The sequence below is a fragment of the Megalobrama amblycephala genome, linkage group LG7 (assembly GCF_018812025.1).
Source record: "Megalobrama amblycephala isolate DHTTF-2021 linkage group LG7, ASM1881202v1, whole genome shotgun sequence".
In the NCBI taxonomy this organism is placed as follows: domain Eukaryota; kingdom Metazoa; phylum Chordata; class Actinopteri; order Cypriniformes; family Xenocyprididae; genus Megalobrama; species Megalobrama amblycephala.
In genome coordinates, this window is record NC_063050.1 from 42,604,740 (window position 1) to 42,629,091 (window position 24,352).

The window sequence follows — 24,352 nt, forward strand, 5'->3', positions numbered from 1 at the left end:
ATTGGATCATTGGATGGTTGTGGTTTGCTACTGCTGTGATCTCATATGAGTGAAAGGATGTCCCACCCTCGCGCCAGTAAACACGTCATCAGAGAAGAGAAGAGATGTCGTTGCAAGTTATTTTGATTAAGGATTATGAGAATCCATACTGTACACTAAATACAACAACAACAAAAAAATAAATAGTGATGAACAGCACTGTTTAATAAAATACTTTGCTATAAAAAGACACACAACATCACCAGAGACTTATCTTCTGAGCAGAAGTTTGAATCTGTCAGTCATTTCTTTTTTATCTGGTTCACTTACAGAAATTGTTTGAACAAAGCGAATCACTAAAGCTGTGATTCGACATTGTAGGAGAACTTTTAAGAGAATGTGTATGATTATTGTCTCAGATCTAAAGAAAAACAATGTGATGCAGAAACTGTGATGTAGTGTTTTGTCACACAATATTACTACTGTACTTGTTGGAAAAAGTAGCTTGTTGCTACTGAAAAATGTAGTTAAAAATGGTAAGTTCCTCACCAAAACAGTTAAACACAAACATACGCACAGTGAAAGAGATATTAGGCTACTTGATTTCTAATATTTCAATTTCTCAGATGGATAAACACAGTAAAAACCACTCAAAGTTCATATGAAGGCCTCTTTAAAGATAAAGACAAAATGATATTGAAAACGACAATCTGGGGGGAAATAAACAACAGAGATAATAATTATATGGATAAATCAGACTATTGTTTTCAAAAGAGCTTTGTTAAAACTTAATTTTAGTCACATTTCAATGCAAACTGCATTTGCATAAAAAACTATTAGCTAAACTGCTCAAGCCGTGGCCCATGACTCAAATTATAATTTAGCTGGCGGTTATGTTTTCAGACAGAAATGGTGCATGTTTGTGACTTCCAGCAGGGGCACTTTGCGCTCTGTAGTTTATCACTCATTCTACTGTTCACACCACATGGCTGTTTTTCTAATATTCAAACTGCCAAGTGACAGTGATGTTAACATACAGCCTAACAGTACAGATGAAGCCTAGACAGCTAGTGAGCACACAACCATCTACAATACCTTGCTGTGCATATACATGTATAAACACTATAAGGACAAAAGTATTGGGACACCTGACCATTATGCTGCGCTCGCCCATCAGACTGCCAAACAGGGAAGTGTGATTCATCACTCCACAGAACATGTTTCCACTGCTCCAGAGTTTATTGGCAGCATGCTTTACATCTAATGCTTGGCATTGTACTTGGTGAAGTGAGGTTTGCATGCAGCTGCTCAGCAATGGAAACACATTCCATGAAGCTCCCACAGCACAGTTTTTGAACTGATATTACTGCCAGAAGAAGTTTGGAACTCTTCAGCTATGGAATTAGAAGAGTGTCTCCTCACTCTGTTACTTTATGTGGTCCTGTGCTTTGTGGCTTCAGAGCTCAATGAATTCAATTTTTTTCACAAATATTTGTAAATGCAGACTGTATGGCTAGGTGCTTGATTTTATACACCTGTGGCAATAAAGGCCCTTTCACACTGAGTGCGATGCGAAAAGGTGAGGCGAATCACTGAAGAACGGATCTTTCACACTGAAAGCGAAAAGACTGATCATCTTCTGCTAATTCATGCCTGCAAGCTAGGTGGCGCTGACCAATAATGCATTTTTTCCTCATGTATGTGTCTAGTATATGGCTTTAAACCATCATCAAGTTATTGTAATAACTTCTGATTATGATTTAAAGTTTTGATCTGATATGGGGCAGACATGCATTCTTTGTATGTTTTGAATGGATTGAACGCCAAATCTGCTTATCGTTTGTCATAAACATCCTTTATTGTTATAAAAAAACCATAAGCTGCATAAAAAACACACCAAAAAAATATAGTCATAATCAGCTGTCTATTTGCCTTCATATTTCATCTGTAGAAAAAATTCTCTCTCAATTTTTTTATATGGAAGAGCAGGAGATAAGATTACATGATTGACAGATCTTGAATGCACTTTCATAATACTCACGCACATGGCAGAAAATGGAAGTGATCACATATTTCAGTGGAAAATGAATAGAAATGATATTCTGTATAAAGAATGTGCAAATAGTTCTCTTCTCAGATACCAATGATAACAGGAACTTGGCATCCACTCTCTTCTCTCCTCCAGAATACTCTTCTTCTGTGTTTGTTTACACTAGTTTTCGAAACAGCGCCACCATTCTCCCCCATCTGTGTAACAGCAGCTGCTCTGGGCACGTGATCAAAAGCTCAAATCTAATTAGACGGCACATTTCATCAACCCCCGTTTTGGTGGAAAAAATCTGTAACAGACAAAGAGCTGGTCTGAGGTCCTAAAGCTTTGTGTCCGGTCGACATACATTCGTTATGCATGGACAGACAGTGCAAAGCTAGGGCTGGGTCTGCCTCCTCTGGGGGCAGCGCTTGCAGGTTTTTGAAAGGAGTGGTAAGAACCTTGGGCATGTAGCCAGGCTGGGGTCTCAGTACCACGTGGGTGTCGCCCAGCCTGAACTGTAGGCACGATTTGTTGACCGAAAATGCCTGCAGGTCCCATACCCTCTTAATGGAGGCCAGTGCAACCAGAAGCAGAGTTCATGGTTAGTATCTTTAGATCAACTGACTGCAAAGGCTCAAATGGGACAATCTGAAGTGCTCTGAGCACCAGAGTGAGGTCCCAAGAGGGAGGTCGAAGAGGATTTAACCATCTCAGCGCCACCATTCTCCCCCTTCTGTGCAACAGCAGCTGCTCTGGGCAGGTGATCTAAAGCTCAAATCTAATTGGACGGCCCTTTTCATCGACCCCTGTTTTGGTGGAAAAAATCGACACACAGGTCGAAAAAAAAAAACCCTCATCTTTTCGCCCCGCAAATGTTTGTGCCCAATGTAAAAGGCTCCATAAAGAGCAGTTGTTTTGATTTAAGAGCAAGCGCATATCAGGTTTTCTCTGAGGAGCCGAGCTGAAGTTGGCGACCCAGCGCCCAGACAGCAGTACAGCAGCTGTGGCGATGGGACGAGATGTCTCTTTTCCCTCCTTCAGGGAATGAGGGTTACATACGTAACTGGGACGTTTCCATCCAGCCTAGAACTGGTTCTCAAGGATACATCAGACGTAGGACTGGTGTAGATGCTCCACCATGTCTGGCTGCGGAAGGGTGATCGGAGGACTCAACAGGGTCTGCCTTGTAGGGACTAAGCCGGGGCCTCTCCGTGCCTCTGACCGGTTGAGGTGAGAACACAGGAGGAGACCACCTTGACACGAAGGCTATAGAATCTAGTGAATCTAGCGACACCTAGCGTGTTAGGTGTCGCCCAGCCCGCTGCTCTACAAATATCTGCCAGGAGGATGCAACACTCCTGGTAGAGTGAGCCTGAGCGGGAAGGGCACGCCTTGTGCTTGGTAAGCAAAGGTGATGGCATCCACTATCCAGTGGGACATCCTCTGCTTGGAGACAGCCTTTCCCTTCTGCTGGTCTCTGTAACAGACAAAGAGCTGGTCTGAGGTCCTAAAGCTTTGTGTCCGGTCGACGTACATTCGTAATGCTTGGGCGGACAGTGCAAAGCTAGGGCTGGGTCTGCTTCCTCTGGGGGCAGCGCTTGCAGGTTTTTGAAAGGAGTGGTAAGAACCTTGGGCATGTAGCCAGGCTGGGGTTTCAGTACCACATGGGTGTCGCCCAGCCTGAACACTAGGCACGATTTGTTGACCGAAAATGCCTGCAGGTCCCATACCCTCTTAATGGAGGCCAGTGCAACCAGAAGCAGAGTTCATGGTTAGTATCTTTAGATCAACTGACTGCAAAGGCTCAAATGGGACAATCTGAAGTGCTCTGAGCACCAGAGTGAGGTCCCAAGAGGGAGGTCGAGGAGGATTTACCCGTCTCACCCCAAGGAACCTGACAACCAGGTCGCGCTTCCCAACCAACTTGCTTGCTGTGGGGTCATGATAAGCAGATATTGCAGCAGCATAGACTTTGGGTGGAGAACGCCACGTTCTCTCGTGGTATCAAGATCCACCTCCGTGACTTCCGTGACTTCCGTGGTGACAGGGACAGCCTGAAGGGCAGGACTTTGTACTGATTTGCTCGACTCTCAAACTCAAAGTGCAGGAACGGCCTGTGTCAAGGGAGAATCGAGACATGAAAGCACGCATCCTTCAGGTCGATCACTGCAAACCAATTTCGGGGATGGATGCATTTGAAAATTTATGCGTCAACATTTTGATGCATAAAAATGTAATTCTTGTGTAAGGCTCGGTTCAAAACCTGAAGGTCCACGATTGGTCACAACCCACCACTTTTCTTGGGTACAATGAAGTAGGGGCTGTAAAACCCTGCCTTGATATCGGCTGGAGGGACCGGCTCTATCATGTCCTTCACCAGTAGGACTGCAAGACAGGGGCATTGACAGTCTTCACTGAAGTGAACTGGATGCCTCTGAACTTGGGGGGACACCAGGATAACTGAGTAGCATAGCCGAGTCTGATGGTTCGAAGGAGTCAGCGAGTCAGACTGGGGAACGCTAACCACACTCTAAAAAATGCTGGGTTAAAAACAACCCATGCTAGGTTAAATATGGACAAACCCAGCAGGTTGGGTTAAAGGGCACCTATTATGCCCTCTTTCACAAGATGTAACATAAGTCTCTGGTCTGGTCAAGTTTCAGCTTAAAATACCCCACAAATTTGGGGGTGAGCAAAAACATGCCTTTTACTATATTACCATATTACTGGCTAAAAAAATAAATCCGAAATTGGTTGAAAAAAATGGCTGGGTGAAAACAACCCAATCCTTGGGTTTGTCCATATTTAACCCAGCATTTTTTAGAGTGCAGGCTCTCAGAGACTGTGTAAGCGGGACCAAGGGAACCACAGACGTACCCGCAGACGGGCAGCGAGGTGGAACACAGGGACCTGGCTTCGGGGGGGCTCTCTTTCTGAGGTTGCTCATTTATACTCACACTGCAAGGCAGAGCAGTTAAAAAACATTATAATGGCAATGTGTTCAATCTTTTGACTGGTACTGTAATTTAACATAGGCCTATACAAAATTTTCTTCATATCATGTGCAATAATACGTGCATGCATGAGATCACAAAAATCATGTTTTTTTTGTCCTGAGTGGACTTTAATCCTGTTATCAGCATGATCACAGAGGGTTTTTTCACAGCCTACCTGACTGAAAGGCCTCATTAATATGCAAGTCATTTCAGGTCATTATTATTCAATTCTTTTGTCTTCTCAGGTGAGAATCACCCATTATACATGAGGATTCACGCCTCCATGCATACTGTGTTTCTTGACCAAAAGTGTCTTAGAAAATTTAAATCTCTCTATTGTTTTATATGAATGAGTAGGCAGCATAATTTTTACATAATTCTGAAGCAAAAACTCTAGTCTACAACCTCCAATACCCAGAAGTCTTATGAACACAGATTTAATATACTTTTTTTGGCCTTATTTCAGTGACTTAAGTTTTTTGTTTTTTCAATAACCACGCATAAACATTATTCCTTCAAAAATACAAAAATGTACGTATATGTTCCTCACATATTATTGTAGCCTAGTTTGTGCTGAATACAGTGTAATGACACTTTTGTCATTTATATGTTTATGAACAACTGAAAAAAGCACAAATGTCAGGGCATGTCAAAACTTCTCCAAGCCCCAAATCAGCCTCAGACTCCAGAGGGTTAAATGTAATAATCTCATGCTAATTGTAGTTACACTCAAAGTAGATTGGCCTCTCTAACCAGATCACAATTCGTCGGTTTATCTCAGACGAGACGTCGAGAGTGATTGACTGAAAGGGAACCTGAATTAAATAATTAAGAGGAGTGCCCCAATACATTTATCCATACAGTGTATATAAATGTTTTAAAACATTTCTCGCAGTAACATACAAAGTGTACTTCTGAGAGCAAAAAGAAACAAATGCACTGACCAAATTGCATTAAAAGTGCATGAGTGGCTCTGCACTGCACCATGGATGGATAGTTTACTTGCATGACAATTTACTTGTTCACTGGGTCATGCAGATATCCTCTAACGGTTCAGCTGCAGGGTTTGGCTTCCAAACAGCTCATAACTAAATAAAAACAGGCTGTGTGATAATGAGGAATGCCAATGATCACCCCTTAGTGTGCCAGCTTACAGCTAGATTCTTTTTCTTTGAAATTCACTTAGAAATCTGAAATTTTTTGTTATGTCTTAGTAGGGCATTTCTCATTTTTATATATATTTTAGGACATATATCTTGCCCATTTTATAGACAGGGAAAGTCAGACAGGGAACGATAAGGAGCAGAAGAGTAGAAGGGATCAGGAAATGGAATGAGCCGGATTTGCACTCAGGTTGCTCGCATCAATTTACAGTATGCGTGTCACTCTGTAATACATGAAGGGTAAATATATGTGTCAGAGTATTACATTCTGCTGGAAAAGTGTCTTTAAGTGTGGCATGAGAGTGCCGCTTCACAGAAAAACGGGGGACAAATAAATGCAGGAGTGTTACTGAGAGATAACTAAATGAGAGCACACACACGCTCGCACTCACACTCTTCCCCGTTCAAGTGTAGGTTTCAATGATTCTGTCAAAATCATAAGAGGCACTTCTCTATTTGAGGAACAACTGAAGTCTCAAAGCACCTGTAAAACATGCATAATTAGTGTTCATTTTCTCACAGTAAATGACACATGACTCGCTGTCAGGCTAATGGTTCCTTAGGTGAATGAGTATTTTTCGCTGGATATGATAATACCTGGATGATGGTTTTGTTCAGTGATTGTGTATGGGCAAGTAAAAAGTGTAGTTTTTCTCACCAAAGCAAAGTCTTTGTTCAGGATCATTTGTTCCATCAGAGAGGATTCATTGTGGAAGAGATGAGGCTGCATATGACTCCACATATGAGGAAACCACCAGAACTCATCAACATATTTCAACAACAGATCATCTCCATCATCTTCCTCCTGCGTACCTACACAAACAAACATTAGCTCATTAGCATATTGGGTATTTCTTTTGGGCCCGTGGACTTTTAGAAAACAAACATTCCTTAATTTCTAAAAGAATCCTAAATTCCTAAAACTCTTAGTTTCTATATTGACATGTCTAATGGCATCAAAGAAGAATGACTGTCATTTCTACCACAGCTCAAATATTTATTTTGTTTAATAGCATTCTGTGGTGGAAATTATGGTGATGGGAATATCATTTTAGAATAAAATGGATGACTACTTTGTTTTGCTAAAGTGATTTTCATGTTCACTTCTTACATTATCTAACAAAATAAGATTTGACTGGAAATTATGCACCCCCCTCCCCCATTTTACATTCTTGAACATACATTCATCTCAAGCTTGCTGCAACATTTCACCTTTTCAGTTGAAGTACTAAAATAACAAACTAAAAATAAGCTAAAAACTAAACCTTGATAAAAACTATATAGACATATTTACAAAAAAATAAATTAAAAGAATAAAAATGACAAACATTTGACAGTGAAAAACAAATGAAAACACTGGTCTCTTCCTTTCTAAGTAGGTGGTTCTTGGCCAGAATAAGCTATAATTTGCAATGGTATTCAGCAACAACAATAAAAACTTAATTTAGTTATCCACACAAACACATACATACACAGTTCAAAAATAGAACCTAATCTCTAACATGACGAACTAGAGAAACTTCAATGTTGCTATGGCAGAGTTCTGTTACCATGCCATTCAGAATATTACAGAACGCCTGTTGGCAGGCATTCATATAGCAATATAATCATGCGTGTTATATTAGTTTTTCATCTTTATCTTTTAACATCGACATACATATACAGTTACCTGTATGGAAGAACTTCCCAGAAAATCCCAGGTTAAAGGTGAAGTTAGAGACATAAGACCTCAATGTGTTCTGTGTTTCCAGAAGTGCCTGAAAAATAAAAATGTCAAACATTAGATTCTGCACTTCTACTGTACAGCACACGCCCATTTATTCATTATATATCAATCAACCATAATACACATCACAATGTTGAACTATTTTGCATTAACATTATGAAGTAGTATATGTGCGCTTGGCCTGTATATATGCATCTAAGGATGTGATCGATCTTTCCAGGATGAGTAATGGCATTTGGGTTTGGCAGGTGCCTCATTGCAGCAGTTCCAATAAAACAGTCTCATATATTTCTAGCCTAAGACACCATGCAAATACAATCAATATCTGTCTGACAACTGACAGCGAGTGTGAGTGTGTGTGTCACTGTTTTGTAGGATATATGGTAATATCGCAGAAGGCAGGAAGGGGCGTGTTGGCTGACTTAGACGGTGTCATCAAGTCATTACTCACAGAGCTCGGGAAGATATGCTGACACACACTCCGGCACACAGGCAGATACACACAGACGGGACCCAGGAGACAGGTGTAATATATTTGATTTTATCCTCCGGTGAGAGTGTGGCAGTTATCCCTGATGACATTTTGGTAATTAATTCTATTTACATTCAACTAAACAACTGCCACAACAATCAGCTCAGGTACTCGCATCCTGGTAATCGAATCAGCTCACCCACGTGAGGGTGCACCAGTCTTTGTGCGTTTTGCATTTTAACCCAATAATGTGGCATTTTGATCGAGCGCTCATTAATTTAAAATGATTTGGCCTCACAAGCAACTGTCATCTAATTCAATGTTCATGTCGTAATGTGATATTACTAAAACTGAGGCTTTTGATAAGATGCCTTTCTGAATATTGAGTGGAGTGTGTTGTGTGTCTTATGGGAGATACAGCCTGATGTTTGATGGCTTATGGCTCAGCATGCAGGAAAAGAGGTAAGGGAGAGGTAAGATGAACCTGTGAGTACATTAACCCACCTCTTGTAATCAGGTAACTGTACATGTTTTCTGTAAAGTGATCATGGCTGGATTTCCCAAAACCTTCTTAACTCTACGTCGCTCTTAAATTATACCTTAAGCTTTACCTTAACTTTAATACGTGTTTCCCGAAACATTTTTAATTAAGTATACCTTCTGTAAGTCATTAATTCGGAAGGTTCCACTCTTAGCTATAACTTATCACTGTTGACAGTCTATACGAATATAATTCGGAAGTTGTAATACACCCAGTGTTCAATTAGGATAAACGGCAAAGAATAAAATGCAAATATTCACTGCTAAATTCAAATGTGCTTTGGCGCTGAGCCAGAGACAGACGCGCTCGTCACATTCCACACACAGATGTCTATGGAAGCTGCAATAATATTCCTTTCAATTATGTAATTTAACAAAGTGTTTTATTAAAATCAGATACACATTGTGTATGAAACGATAAAGTTTACTCTATTCTTCTCCCAGTTCATGTATTTTGGGGAAAATTTTTGTAAATCTGACAGCTACTGCAGTGCAAACTCATTGCGCGACAAAACACATTCACTTCCACATATTTTACAATTGGAATATAACATATAATTCATAATATAGTTAACAATTTTGTGAATATTTTGAATAAAAAAAGGAAAAACAATATAAACGGTATACCTACGTATCTGTCAGCTGCATCGCGCGTCTCCAAGGAATTAATACGTTCTAAAATAATGTTCTAAAATAACTGTCGCCTTAAACTCACGCTGGGGGCTCAGCTAGAATATAAAACCCTCAGAATATACATAAAATACAATACAGATTAGTTTGCAATTTGGATCATTTTCCCATGAAGATCCCATGAGTGCTGATAAATGCAATTTCTACTTCTGAAGTGCTTCTTTTTATAAAGAACACTGATTTCTCACATAATGCAGTGAAGCAGCCCCTGTATAGAGTGAATTATCGATTCTCGAGCCATTGATATCAACCAATTCAGCACCACCGCCATGGACAACACCTGGTAACGTCGCACTTAGAAGAAGATATACCTTAAGCAACCTCCTAAGGTATAGGGCTGGGTTTCTTGATAACGTTGTCTCTTCGCACGCTAAGAAGACTCTAAAGGTAGACCTTAACTGAAGATGTACCGTTTCTAGGCGTGTTCCCCGAACTATACCTTATGAGGTTGCTTAAGGTATATCTTCTTAAGTGCGACGTTACCAGGTGCTGTCCATGGCGGCGGTGCTGAATTGGTTGATATTGATGGCTCGAGAATCGATAATTCACTCTATACAGGGGCTGCTTCACTGCATTATGTGAGAAATCAGTGTTCTTTATAAAAAGAAGTACTTCAGAAGTAGAAATTGCATTTATCAGGACTCATGGGATGTTATAAAAGTAATCCAAATTGCAAACTAAATCTATATTGTAATTTATCTACATTCTGGGGGCGTGGAGCCCCCATCAGCGTGAGTTTAAGGTGACCGTTATTTAGATAGCATTATTAGGTATAGCGTTTATATGTTTTTTTTTTTTTTTTTTTTTTTAAATATTCACAAACTTGTTAACTATATCATGAATTTTATGACATATTCCAATTGTAAAATATGTGGAAGTGAATGTGTTTTGTTGCGCTATTAGTTTGCACGGCAGTTAGAGCTGTCGGATATATGAAATCTTCCCCGAAATACATAAAATTATGTGGCCGGTGAACTGGGAGAAGAATAGAGTAAATTTTATTGTTTCTTAAACAATGTGTATCTGATATGAATAAAACACTTTGTCAAATTATAATTGAAAGGGCTATTGTTGCAGCTTCCGCAGACATCAGTGTAATTTGAATTTAACAAACTATAAATGTCTTTTTTTATGCAGTAGCCTACTTAATTCAAATGTGTATTTAAATGTCTGAAACCTAAAATAAAGCGCGATGAGGTTAAAAACAGCGAATGGTTGTGATAACGTTACATGACAAGCGCAGAGCGTGTGTCTGTCTCTGGTTCAGTGCCAAAGCACATTTGAATTTAGCAGTGAATTTTTTGCATTTTATTCTTTTGCCATAAACCTAATCGAACACTGGGTGTATGACAGCTTCAGAATTATATTCGTATTGACTGTCAACAGTGATATGGTATAGTTAAGAGTGCTCTAGACCAACCTTACGAAAGTATGACTTACAGAAGGTATACTTAACTAAGAACGTTTCGGGAAACACATATATTTACGTTAAGGTACAGCTTAAGGTATAATTTAAGAATGACGTAGAGTTAAGAAGGTTTTGGGAAACCCAGCCCAGTTCACTTAGAAAAGGTATATCTTCAGTTAAGGTATACCTTTAGAGTCTTCGTAGCGCACTAAGAGACAACGTTTTCAGGAAATCCAGCCCATATTAACAGTTAGTATCCATCAGTATTAAGAACATAGTAAAAGGGCTATGTAATAATTTCAAATTTTTACATTTTTTTTTACACTTTTGACAACCTAAAGGATTGTTTTTTTTTTTTATCATTCTGGCAAAGACTTTAGTCCAGTTATATGTTTTTATTGAAACAAATTTGTTTATAATGTTTGGAATTAAAAATTTATTTATTTATTTTTTTGGCAAAGACTTTTGTTATTGTGGTGATATTTTATGTGGTTGATTAAATGTTTCCATCATATATACATTATAAGCATATATAATATAAATATTTGTAAGTATATTTAAAGGGTTAGTTCACCCAAAAATGAAAAACTTGTCATCAATTACTCACCCTCATGTCGTTCCAAACCCGACTTTCATTCATCTTCGAAACACAAATTAAGATATATTAAATTAAATCTGAGAGATTTCTGTCCCTCCATTGACAGTTACACAACTACCACTTTGACTTTTCAAAGATTAACGAAAGTCTTATGGTTTGGAACGACATGAAGATGAGCAAATGATGATTTTTTTTTTTTTTTTTTTTACATTTTTGGGTGAACTAACCCTTTAAATAATAAAAATCCTTAAGTGTCAAACTCTCTGAGGCTTATTTTATATTAATATAAATGTATAAAAATGTAAACAAAATAAAAGAAAGCGGATAGGAAAGGCAATTATGACAATTATATTTAATATTTAATAAATAGATTAAGATAAGCTAAGAAATATGTTATTAACTTCAGTCAGTGAATCACATATACAACAACAAAAAAAGTCATACGTTAGTGGCTTTCTGTCATACACAGTCTTATGTTATCCAATGATAACACACGTCTGGATAAAAAGTAGTTCTATTCTTTTCCTCTGTCTAAGTTTTCTTTGTATAGGAGACAAACAAACTTTACCTCATCTTACCCTTCTCTCCTCTTTATATAAAAGGTACATATAAGACAACAGTGAAAGGTAGATGGGACATATTCTATTGCTGGAGCAAGAGGGAAGAGTGCAAATAAAAGAATGAGAAAGAACACGTTTAATATTGATGTGGGAATCTGGGATGTTGGGAATCTGACATCATAAGATAAACCAGAGTGCAGGAGAGATGGGAGGGGAATGACAGGATGAGAGGATAGAGTGAACCTGAAATGGATGACAGCAGGAAAAAAAAGAGAGACAGCTATTCTAGGATATTTTTACAGACACAAAGTTTCCCAATCTCTCAGCAAGCCGTGACATGCGCACACACGCAAGTACACGCATAAATCACAAAACTCTTCCAAAACGCAAATCTAAAATAGCAAGACATGCCACAAACATGTCGGAAAAGTTGAACTGAAACTTCCTCAGCTCATTTCTATAGTCTGCACTCCCATCCACTGTCAGGTTCCTCTTGATTAAAATGCAACAAACTGAGCGAAATTAATTATTTAACGGTTAGGTTTTAAACAGCTCTGTCTTAAATCGATTCCTTACATTTACTGAGCACACTTCAAAAGAGTGCACATGAATCATTAATGCATTAATAAGTCAAAGAAGCAGCTTCATAATGGCATCATAGTTCTGATGCTTCCCGTCAGCTTGGCGATTCAGTGTACGCTGTCATAAAAGTCTTAAATAGTTTATTTGTAAGAATCAGTTTTATTGTAAGTTATTATGACCCAAACCTGCTTTACCCTAGTAGGATATTCTTGTTGGCTCTTGTTTTGAGGTTTGAAGGTTAATGTAAATGTTGAGCCTTTTATTAACCAGTCATTTGTCTCTCACTTCAGAGGTAGTTTATGGTTATGGTTAAGGGTGTTGACGGAGTTTGGCCTATGATTATTTGGTAAGAAGGTTGTTCCAGGACAAACAAACAATCTCAATCTGGGAATTTGTCCTACCTGACACACTGCAAAATGTTCAGTGTGAAATTAAATATTAAGTTTGAACAGCTCACGAAATATAAAAATACAGTATAATTTCATCCACACCTATCATGAGTCATACTACTGACATTGCCTGAACTGTCTAATATATAAATGTGTATTGATAGAACATAATGTTATGAAAAAATTAAGGCTGTCAAACGATTAATCACGATTAATCGCATACAAAACAAAAGATTGAGTTTGCATAATATATGTGTGAGTACTGTGTGTAATTAATATGTATATATAAATACACACAAATTAATGTATATATTTAAGAGAAATATGTTATTTATGTACAACATATTTGTATTTATATATAATATAAATTATATAAAAATATAAATAAATACATATACTTGTAAATATTTTTCAAATATATACATGAAGGTGTTTGTATTTATACATATACATAATAATTACACACAGTACACCCACATATATTAGGCATATATTAACTTAAACTTTTATTTTATATGTGATTAATCGGGATTAATCGTTTGACAGCCCTAGAAAAAATCTAGACAATTAATGGAATTGTATCCCATAATGCATTTGCTACACTGAAGTCTATCAAGAGTATTGTTGAATATATTAAAACAAATCTTTTAATATATGCTAACATTATCATTTAATGAGGCAGCATATTTATTAAAATATTAGTTTTTAATATTAAAGGTGCCCTAGAACTTTTTTTTTAAAAGATGTAATATAAGTCTAAGGTGTCCCCTGAATGTGTCTGTGAAGTTTCAGCTCAAAGAGCTGAAAAAAAAAAAAAAAGCCCCATAGATTTTTTTTAATTCATTTTTTTTAACTGCCTATTTTGGGGCATCATTATAAATGAGCCGATTCAGGGCTGCTGGCCCTTTAATTGCTCGTGCTCTCCGTCCACGGAGCTCGCGCTTGCCTTAAACAACATAAAAAAAAGTTCAAACAGCTAATATAACCCTCAAAATGGATCTTTACAAAGTGTTCGTCATGCAGCATGTCTAATCGCGTAAGTACAGTGTTTATTTGAATGTTTACATTTGGTTATGAATGAGTTTGATAGTGCTCCATGGCTAAAGCTAACATTACACACTGTTGGAGAGATTTATAAAGAATGAAGTTGTGTTTATGAATTATACAGACTGCAAGTGTTTAAAAATGAAAATAGCGACGGCTCTTGTCTCCGTGAATACAGTAAGAAACGATGGTAACTTTAACCACATTTAACAGTACATTAGCATCATGCTAACGAAACATTTAGAAAGATAATTTACAAATATCACTAAAAATATCATGATATCATGGATCATGTCAGTTATTATTGCTCCATCTTTCATTTTTCGCTGTTGTTATTGCTTGCTTACCTAGTCTGATGATTCAGCTGTGCACAGATCCAGACGTTAATACTGGCTGCCCTTGTCAAATGCCTTTCATAATGTTGGGAACATGGGCTGGCATATGCAAATATTGGGGCGTACACCCCAACTGTTACATAACAATCGGTATTATGTTGAGATTCGCCTGTTCTTCGGAGGTCTTTTAAACAAATGAGATTTATATAAGAAGGAGGAAACAATGGAGTTTGAGACTCACTGTATGTCATTTACATGTACTGAACTCTTGTTATTTAACTATGCCGAGGTAAATTCAATTTTTGAATCAAGGGCACCTTTAACATTTTTTAAAATGTAACCACAAATGTTATATACAAATCAAACTTTCAGAAGCACAGGACCAACCTACAAAGTCTGTCCCGAATACCCAAGTGCATGAGGGTTAAAAAACTTGTGGTACCAACATCAGTCACTACCAAAGGATATTTCTGCCAAGATTATGACTGGCATCAATTCTGTGGCCTGCACTAATCCAGATGCTGCAGAAAACACACACATACACAAAAGCTTCATTGCCACTCTCACAAGCTGTCTTTGCCAACTTCAAATTGAGATCACAATTAAGCTCATCAACTTATTGTCTTTGGTTGACCTAAAATGCCTTAGATGAACTGAAGTGGTAGAATCTCTAATTTGAATTAATTAATCAGCTTCAGCCTAATAAGTAACCAGATATGCTCCGATCCACCGAGCTAGTAATCAGACAAAGTAATCAGAGCGTAGAAAGATACAGTTTCTTCAAGGAAAGTGCATTCTACTGACTTTTCCTCCACAGAAATTTAATCAGTGCCCTTAAGACGTAATGGAGAGATGTATAATTCACTTGCTCAGTACAGGTGTGCAGTATAAATGGACAGTTTCATAAGACAGAATTGCCTTTAACTGCAGGCAATGTTTAAATAAAAGTTCCCCCTCCTTCATATAATGTTAGAGAGTTTATTATAAAAACAATTTTTGAAATGTAATATTTAGCGGCTCCTTTTGCTGGAGGCAACACTATGTGACAATGGAAAGAAATTAATCAAAGACTGCTGAATATATAACACTATCTGCTACATGACAGAAACTAATGGAAATGGCCTTTATTTGATTAAGTTACTACTATAAAGGTAGATATTTAATAATAGAATATATATATGTAAAAACAAAAAACATCTGATTAACAATCATGCCGATCTTCATTCGATTCATATCCACTGTACATGACATTACAATACACTTTAACAAAATGTTGCATCGAGGCAATAAAGATATTTAGACAATGCCTCCTCCTGAATTAACAGTTAATTTAGATGAAATGTTTGAAATGGAAGTTTACTCGCTAACAAATGTTAATTATAAGTCATTATTAGTGTTCTCTTATATGCATCATGTGTTGACAAAGTAAAGAAAATGTAATTGTTACTCATTGTGCAACAGAGGGTTAACACAGATAATAATAATTCCAAATGTTTCCTCAAAACTACACTAAGTTCATGGTGTTTAGATCCTCATAAAAGAACAGTGAGAGGGAGAAAGGGACTGATAAGCAGAGTTAATCAGATTGACTGGTTTTTATTCAGAATGCAGAGAGAGCAAATTATATTTAAGGATTGCAACCACAGCTGTGCTTCATTTCATTACATGCACATATGCAGGCGCCCCTCTGGTGAGGGATAAAAACAAACATCCATGACAAGACAAGTGTATGCTTATCACTCATCCTTTATTTCTTTTTACCTTCAAACTCACTGTCCTCTTTTGGGTTCTTACATTATCTCTTCTTATCCTTCACTCTTTCATCTGAATCTGAATGTTTTCTTTTACTCTCCTCTCTTCTCGCGACTCTCTGCTGACATTGAGGGCCGATCAGGGAGAAGATAGAGTGACAGAGATGCATGTTAATGACCCGAAAGCACTGATCGATTCCTCACAGGGGAGAGATAGAGAGAGAGGGAAAGAGGGAGAAAAGAGTGAGAGTGGTGGAGGGAAGGAGGAGGGGACCTGTTGAAATGCTGACAAATAGCTGAAGACATCTGGGCAGGCAAGAAGACGAACATGCCCCCAGAGAATGACAGAGAGAGAGGGACAAAGAAAGAAAGAGACAGCCATTTCTAGAGTTTTGTTAGCAACATGTTTCTTACATACTAATCTATCTACAGTGCACAGCATAAATGAGTACACCCCCTCTGAACAAATACAAAAGATGTATTTTCTTTATGATCACTAATACAATTCATGGAAAGATGGCAAAACTAAAATGTATTAAACATATACATAATAAAAACAGAGAAATATATCTCATTAATAACCCTAGATTTAATTAAACAAATGTATAATATTCTAGTACATATGCCCTCCATAATTTTGAATATACTACTCTGACCCTTCTTGGCACGGAGTGTACAAGTTCATGACAAATTGTCACATCTGTCCTGTTTAACTCCTGGATGATGAGCTCCTTAAATGCCCTGATCTTTAATGGGGAGTGCTGCTCAACTCTTCTCTACTGAATCCCCTACAGGTGCTCAAGAGTGTTAAGATTGAGTGCAATACATGTCCACAGAAGGTTTTTCACCTTGGGAGAATGCATATCCTCATTGTCATGTTGAAAAATGCCCAACAATGCAGGGAATAAGGAAAGGGTAACATCTTCTGTTTCAAGTTTGTGTAGTAAATTACACAGTGGTGTGTGAATTCATGACAGCATTGATAAAGCACAACTCCCTCACTCCTTCAGCACTCATACATCCCTATATAAGAGCTTTACTACCACTGAACTTTACTGTGAGAACCAGGCACTTCTCACTGCGCTCCTCCTCTAGCAACACCATAACATTTTGGATTAATTTAGTCTCATGAGACCAGAGTATTGATTCCCAGAATCTATATTTTGTAAATATGGGCTTTGGAAATGGCTAACTGACTTTATTGTGCTTTGGTTACAGTAGGTAGTTCCAGTGAGAACAACAACCATGCATGTCATTTCTGCAGGCTGCATCTTACTCTGTGAGATAAATAGTCACTCTTTTCATAGCTTTTGCTGGCTCTGAGACACTAGCTTGGTATTTCTCCTGCTCTTTGTCTAGCAAAAAAATCCCTCATCAATAAATGAAAGCTTAAAATGAAGGCCTGATTATTTCAGGAGCCTTGTCACAAGTCCATTGTTTTTGAATTTCTGTGTTACCTTTGCTATATTTTCACACTTAAAACAATGATTTAGTAATCCTCTTGTAGCACTGTCCTCTTTTGTGCTAAGAAATAAGTCTCCTGACAGTTCTCTCCCAAGTGGTTCCATTGTTCCATCTATCTATCTATCTATCTGGTTTACCTCAGTTAGTTCATGTTAGGTCTGTGTTTAATGACTTTCTAAAGCCAAAAAGCTCAACACAGTCTGTTGTGGATCAAATCTGCTTTTCAAAGGCAGACTGTGTGCATATGTGTACATGTGTGTGCCTGCGCCAGGGGAACCGGGAAAGGCTCCACATGTAATATTTATTGGACATGAAATCATTGCTTATTCCTGAGGCCATAAGAAAAAAAGAGCATGCACATATACATGCCCACTAATCTACATCAGTAAAGACTTATTCTCAGCAATAGCACTATTCAGGGATATCATGCAAAAAACGAGCACCATTGACAAAATTAGCTCACTTGATGCCCAAGATGACATAAGTCATTGGCCGCATTTACACTGCAAGTCTTAATGCACGGATCCGATCTTTTGACCATATCCGATTTTTTATTTCTTTTAAAAGGACCTGTATCGGATGTCTCCTTTTTACACTGCACTTGGTGAAACGTACAAAAAATAGCCTATATGACATCACAAATCAATTTCAATGGTACATTGAGCTTAATTTATTGACATGAATTCATATAGAAACCCTTTTAATGCAATAGTTACATCCCTACATAAAAATAATACAAATTTTTCATGACAGTATACATATGCAGCTCCGCTGCAGCGTGCAAGTTGAATTATACTCGGTTACTGGTAGGTATTCACAGCTTTTTTTGTCATTAAAACCAATGCGTTCATCAGTGATTGTATATCAAGGGCAGCTGCAAGTTTGTGTGCTTTTTATTTTGTGGTTTCAATGGAACGAATAGTTAGAGTCTCCACAACGGGACTGAAGCGCGCGTCTGTGCACGAGCCGTCGTCACGGACAACAGCGGCAACGAGCCCTCAGTGTGATTTCAAGAGCAACACATTTCAACGTCAGATCGCCTTTTATTTAACATAAACAAATGAAATGAATAATCTGACAGTCAAATAGAGACGCTCCGTTTGTTAAAGGTATGTCTGTACTGCGAAATGTTACAAAACCATCACTTTTCAATGACCCAGGAGTCACATCAGGGGAATATCCGATCTGGCCGCTTACACTGCAGGCGCAAACGCACGTATCCGATTCATATCTGATTTATAACCACATATGAATGAGGCCTGAAACCGATCTGTGAAAATCGGAATCAATGCGCTTTTTTCCTGCTTACACGGTCGTGACTCATATCCGATCTGTGCCACATGGGAGGAAAAAATCGGATTTGGGTCACTTGAACCATGCAGTGTAAATGGGGCCATTAAGTCTAGTTGGTCTGGTTGTATGGTTTTTGTTTAAATGAGACCTATTAAGCAAAATTCACTTTTATAAGGTGTTTGAACACAGATGTGTGTCCACAGTGTGTAAACAACCAGCCTATAATGGTAAAAATCCACCCACTTCTTTTTTAATAATCCCCATAAATCATAAACAATCTCTCCAAACACGCAGTTCCAGATTTTCCCCTACTCTTACGTAAGAGTAGGGAAACAGGGGCACGTGAAGGTTGGGGGTGCTGTGTGTGCAGGTGGGGGCTTTATTAAAAAAAACATTAAGAAACAATACTGAGTATATACATTTCACGAAACAACAAGCATATCGCTGAGAAAAAAAGAAAAGAAAATCACTGAGAACACTGCATAGCCCATACACCAGGACATTTGACTGCACAAACACATTAGCCTAAGCGTTTAAACAAATAAGTATAAAACGTTTTTTTTTTCCCAGTACATCAATGAGATTTCCATGCTCCACTTTTAAGTTACGTGTCGCCTAGCCACAACCTACAGATCCCAGCATAAACGTTGATACATTATGTAATATTTGTTATTTAAGTATCAACAACATTCAGAAACATAAAAGCAAGCATAGGCAGTGCTGCGTGCATGATTTGGCATGGCAGAATGCGCGCAACGAGCGCTTCCATTATAATCACTAAAAAGATGAAAGTTTGACGTGACCTCACAATGCTTCAATGACTGCACAATGAATAATAATGTCTACACTTTGTTTTAATCAGAGGATTTGCTAGCATGCAAAGCATTCAGCGCTGAACAAAAACTCCAACATTTTGAGTGGTGAGTGGATCCTAACATCTCACTCCAAGCATTCCAGAAATCAATAGATTTGTCTGTGATTGGCTACATTGCAAAAACACATTATTAGAAACTCTGCCTATGCTTAAACCCGTAAAGCATTTTTATTTGATCTTAGTTGTTCTTTAAAAAAAACAACAACATTATAGCCCATTTAAAGTGTTTATTACAAACAAATTATTAAATGATAAAAAATGAATAAATGTAACTGAACAAAAATTTGCGCTGCATTTACTTTCCTGTGAAAACAGGGGGTGCAGCACTCCCAGCACCCCCGCTTCCCGCTCCCCTGTAGGGAAACCCCGCCCATGACTGGTGATGATCTGACCTGTTCACATACTGCCCTGAGAGAGCCGCAGCAGTCCGCCATTTCTGTTTACTCGCTGAAGCAGCTGGAGATATACAAACTCTGCAGCAAAAAACATTACAAATGTTCTGTTATTGGATGTACAAATGACCATAAATCTCCATAGACTTTCTGCATCTGAGCCACTGAGGACACCGTGGTTGAATTTCAATTATGAAGAAAATGTGCCGAAGAAAGTCGGTAAAGTGTGATACATTTGCATAAATCATTTCAAGCCAGACTGCTTCACAAACAAGGGTCAGTTCAATGCTGGATTTGCCCAAAAGATTGACATGACGGCACATGCTAGTCGATGAGTTGAATCAACTCCACAGCAACTACATACATTTATCCACTAAACGTTCAGAAATGTCCAGTTGCATTCTAAAAGTTGTTACTTCTTCCTGAGTCTCTCCACCACTGTCCGACTCCCGTTTGAACAATGTAAGGCTGAACACCGTTACTCAATATTATCATTTTGGCTGCATAAGATTCTCCAGCTTGTTGTTTTTGAGTATCCAAAGTGCGAACTGTTAAAGCTCCGCCCTCTTCTGGAAAGGGGGCTGGGAGCAGCAGCTCATTTGCATTTAAAGGGGCACACACAAAAATGGTGTGTTTTTGCTCACACCCAAATAGAGGCAAATTTGACAAGCTATAATAAATGATCTGTGGGGTATTTTGAGTGGAAACTTCACAAACACATTCAGGGGATACCAGAGACTCACATATTACATCATGTGAAAAGAGGCTTAATGGGTCCCCTTTTTTTAAATAAACCCTTTTTAGATGCCACAATAAACTAAACAGCAAGTGATTACATGCATGTTCTTATGGAAAACAGCAGATCTGGTATGTGAGTTTCATGCATTATAAGGGTTACATGTGAAAAAACTATCAACTACTTGAGAAAGACTTGTCTGGACTGACCAAATGTCAATGTGTAATTTCTGCCACAACGTTTTATACTTTTTAACCTAGAATAATCATGCAACTAAATTATCAAAAGATACAAAACTAAGGAGGCACATATCTACTCAGTTTGAATAGACTTGACTCTTCTGATGCTGTTACTATTATGTTGTGTTTACAGATGTAGATGTGCGAATTTTCTTAAACTTTTCTTCAGGAATCAGAGATGTATAGCTGCAACCAAAAACACTCCACCTGAACTGAGAAGCAGGAAATGGCAGCTATGCATTATTATGTGTATGTTTTCAAGTGAACTTGCTGACACAGAGCATCGCTACAAACCTGACGTCAACACACCTGCCCAAAATGTTCAAAGCACCTCCCAGCTCTTTTTTGGGTAAGATCTGGATTAGAACGAGCATAAACCATGATACAGATGCAGAGAGGATGAGCCCGCATAGATAAGCCATGGTTTTTTCTTTTATGCAGAGTGAAAACAGGGGCAAATGCTAACGTTTGTAGATTTGTATTTATATAAAAACAGCAGAGGGGGGAATAAGAGGGATAAGAGGACAAAAATAAAGGTGGAGAGAAAAGTAAGGATGGCAAAAAGAAATAATCCCACACAAATGCCAAACATATTGTTGTCACAGCAACACGGCTTTCTGTTTCCCCTCCTTCTTACCACCCTCTTTCTGTCTATCTTTCTCTATCCATGTATATTTACACTGGCATCTTATCAAAATAGCACAACTTTATTTAACCAAACTATAACCTACTCTGTTGTGCCAGAGCTGTGATCATATACATAAGTTTTTATGCCATGCAAACTTAAAATTTCTTTTTGCCATGAATTTACATTGTTCTTACAAATTCTGCTGATATAAATATGTCAGCCGGCTAACATAGATAATGTTTCATCAAAATTGAGAATTATCTCTTTATCATACAAATATAATTCATTTTAGTAAGTCTGCTTATTTCAGACTTTCATTTTAATGAAGTGGTAAAAAAAATAAATGTATTGATTAAATTGGAATTTTACATAATCTTTCTCTAGCAAAATAAAATAATTAATTTAACACCGTTATTATGCTATATAGTTTTATATAACACACTACATACATATTTACTATGTTATATAGTTATATATATATATATATATATATATATATATATATATATATATATATATATATTATTTTATTTTATATTAGTAAATGTATGCATATACTAAGAATGATGCCCTAACTGATATCCTTTGTTTGTTTTTCCTTAGTAAATTTGGCTATTTTAAACTGAATCATATCTAATAATTATATAATTTAAAAGATAATGTTACCTTATCTTTAATGTAGTTAGATACATTTTGTTATTTATTAACTATTTTTCTTAAGAGTAGCTTGTCTGTTCTTTAAATAATGCGTAGCTTGTTTCTTGGCATGTAGCTTCCCCAACAAACCTCATAATGTGTCAAGTACGTGAGGACACACATGTGAGCGTGTTGTTGATGTAAGCATGCGGCTGAAAATGAAGACAGCTGCTTAGCAACCTACGTAAGGCCTTTAACGGAAACACATACACCAGCTCCATCTTACTCAGAGCAGAAATATCATTGGATCAATACTTTCTGAAAATAGGTCTGGTGTGTGAGTTTTTCTCTGGTTGTTCTGTGTTTGACCTCCTGAATCTCAGATTTAACACCGTACTGATGCTTCAGTTTCAATCTGCTCTAAAAGTGTCAGGTTCACGTGACTTTCAAACTACCAAAATCCTTGCAGTGTTCACATTATACAGCATTCTTTAAATCTGTCATCTTGTTAGCATTGCAGAGCACATACTACACAATCAAGCACTGACGAGGTCCACAAATTACAAAATCTCTGACCTGCAGCTTTTCCAGATAAGCAGTCTGTTTACCTATCAAACTACACAAGAAAGTGCCACAGAACTTGGGACTTTGCCAGAAATACAGTCTAAGGAGCAGGTGGTTGTCCAAGTTGGTGTGGCACTTCTTTTTTCTTTTGCATTTATTTAGATTAGACAGGAAAGAGAGGGGGATGGGATTGGAAAGGACAACAAGCAGGTACTCGAACCGACGTTCAACTGTGCCACATCTTGGAGCGCTGACTGCAAGGCTATCCAAAAAACAGTTAGTTCTACATTTAAGCTAGTCTTATTCACAAACAGCCTGAACCGCCCACATTCTGATGCATATTGCACACAAAACTGGAAAGCACTTGCTCAATCTGGCAAGCTCTAATCTGACAACTTCCGGACGCAAATGCTCACAGTGTGGTTTATCAGTCCTCGGGGACACAAAGTCATGTTAACAAGGAACTGGTTGATACAATGAGCACTTGAGGGCAGAATTTGAGATGACTGTGCAAAGTCCATACATATTTTCTGCTACTTTTCTGTATATGGTTTTCAACAGTTTGTAGAGATTGATGCACATCAGAAAAATCTGCTCCTAAAGAGCAATAAAAAAAAAAAAAAATGGCAGTTGGTTCACATGTCAGACAAAAGGTCTCTTCCAATCTAAGTGGCTGTTTCCTGGTGCAGCTGCACTGTGGACCACACATTATGGCGTTTAGTCAAAGGTCTTGATACACAAGACCATTCCAATTCCACTTTAAACTGCTCTGGTTTTCACAACAAAAAAGGAGAATAAATGGGAATTCACAAGGAATATTCTGTAAATACATTTCTACATAAGTCCTGTGGGCCTCAGAAGCTCTTGTAAAAAAAATCAATGTAAAAGTCTAAATCCTTTCAATTTCAATATCTTTGTTTTATTTTGTCCATCTTTTTGCTTGTTGACCTTCTTGACACCATCATGTATTTATGTTTATCAGATCTCTTTAAATCACTTTATCTCACTTAAGAAGTATCTGGAACGGAAATGAGTGGCTGTACTGCTCTTCTTTCTCATTTCCCCTGTTTTCTAACCCATATTTGTGTGTGTGTGTGTGTGTGTGTGTGTGTGTGTGTGTGTGTGTGTGTGTGTGTGTGTGTGTGTGTGTGTGTGTGTGTGTGTGTGTGTGTGAGGGAGGCTTCAGGAGTCACTTTGATTCTGCTCTCTGTCTCTGGCTGAATGTGTGCAGGTATAGCTTTGATATTGTGAATCTGTTCAC

The 24,352-nt window shown here is 37.9% G+C and overlaps 1 protein-coding gene across 1 annotated transcript in view; it reads right to left on the reverse strand.

Annotated features, from left to right (window-relative positions):
• Nucleotides 1–24,352, reverse strand: part of ndst3 (N-deacetylase/N-sulfotransferase (heparan glucosaminyl) 3) — an 86,015-nt gene that overhangs the window by 50,016 nt on the left and 11,647 nt on the right. The window contains exons 3-4 of the mRNA XM_048197585.1: nucleotides 7,840–7,927; nucleotides 6,829–6,983 (exon numbers count right to left, since the gene is read on the reverse strand). Coding sequence (XP_048053542.1) covers nucleotides 6,829–6,983; nucleotides 7,840–7,927 — 243 coding nt within the window. The remainder of the gene's footprint in view (nucleotides 1–6,828; nucleotides 6,984–7,839; nucleotides 7,928–24,352) is intronic.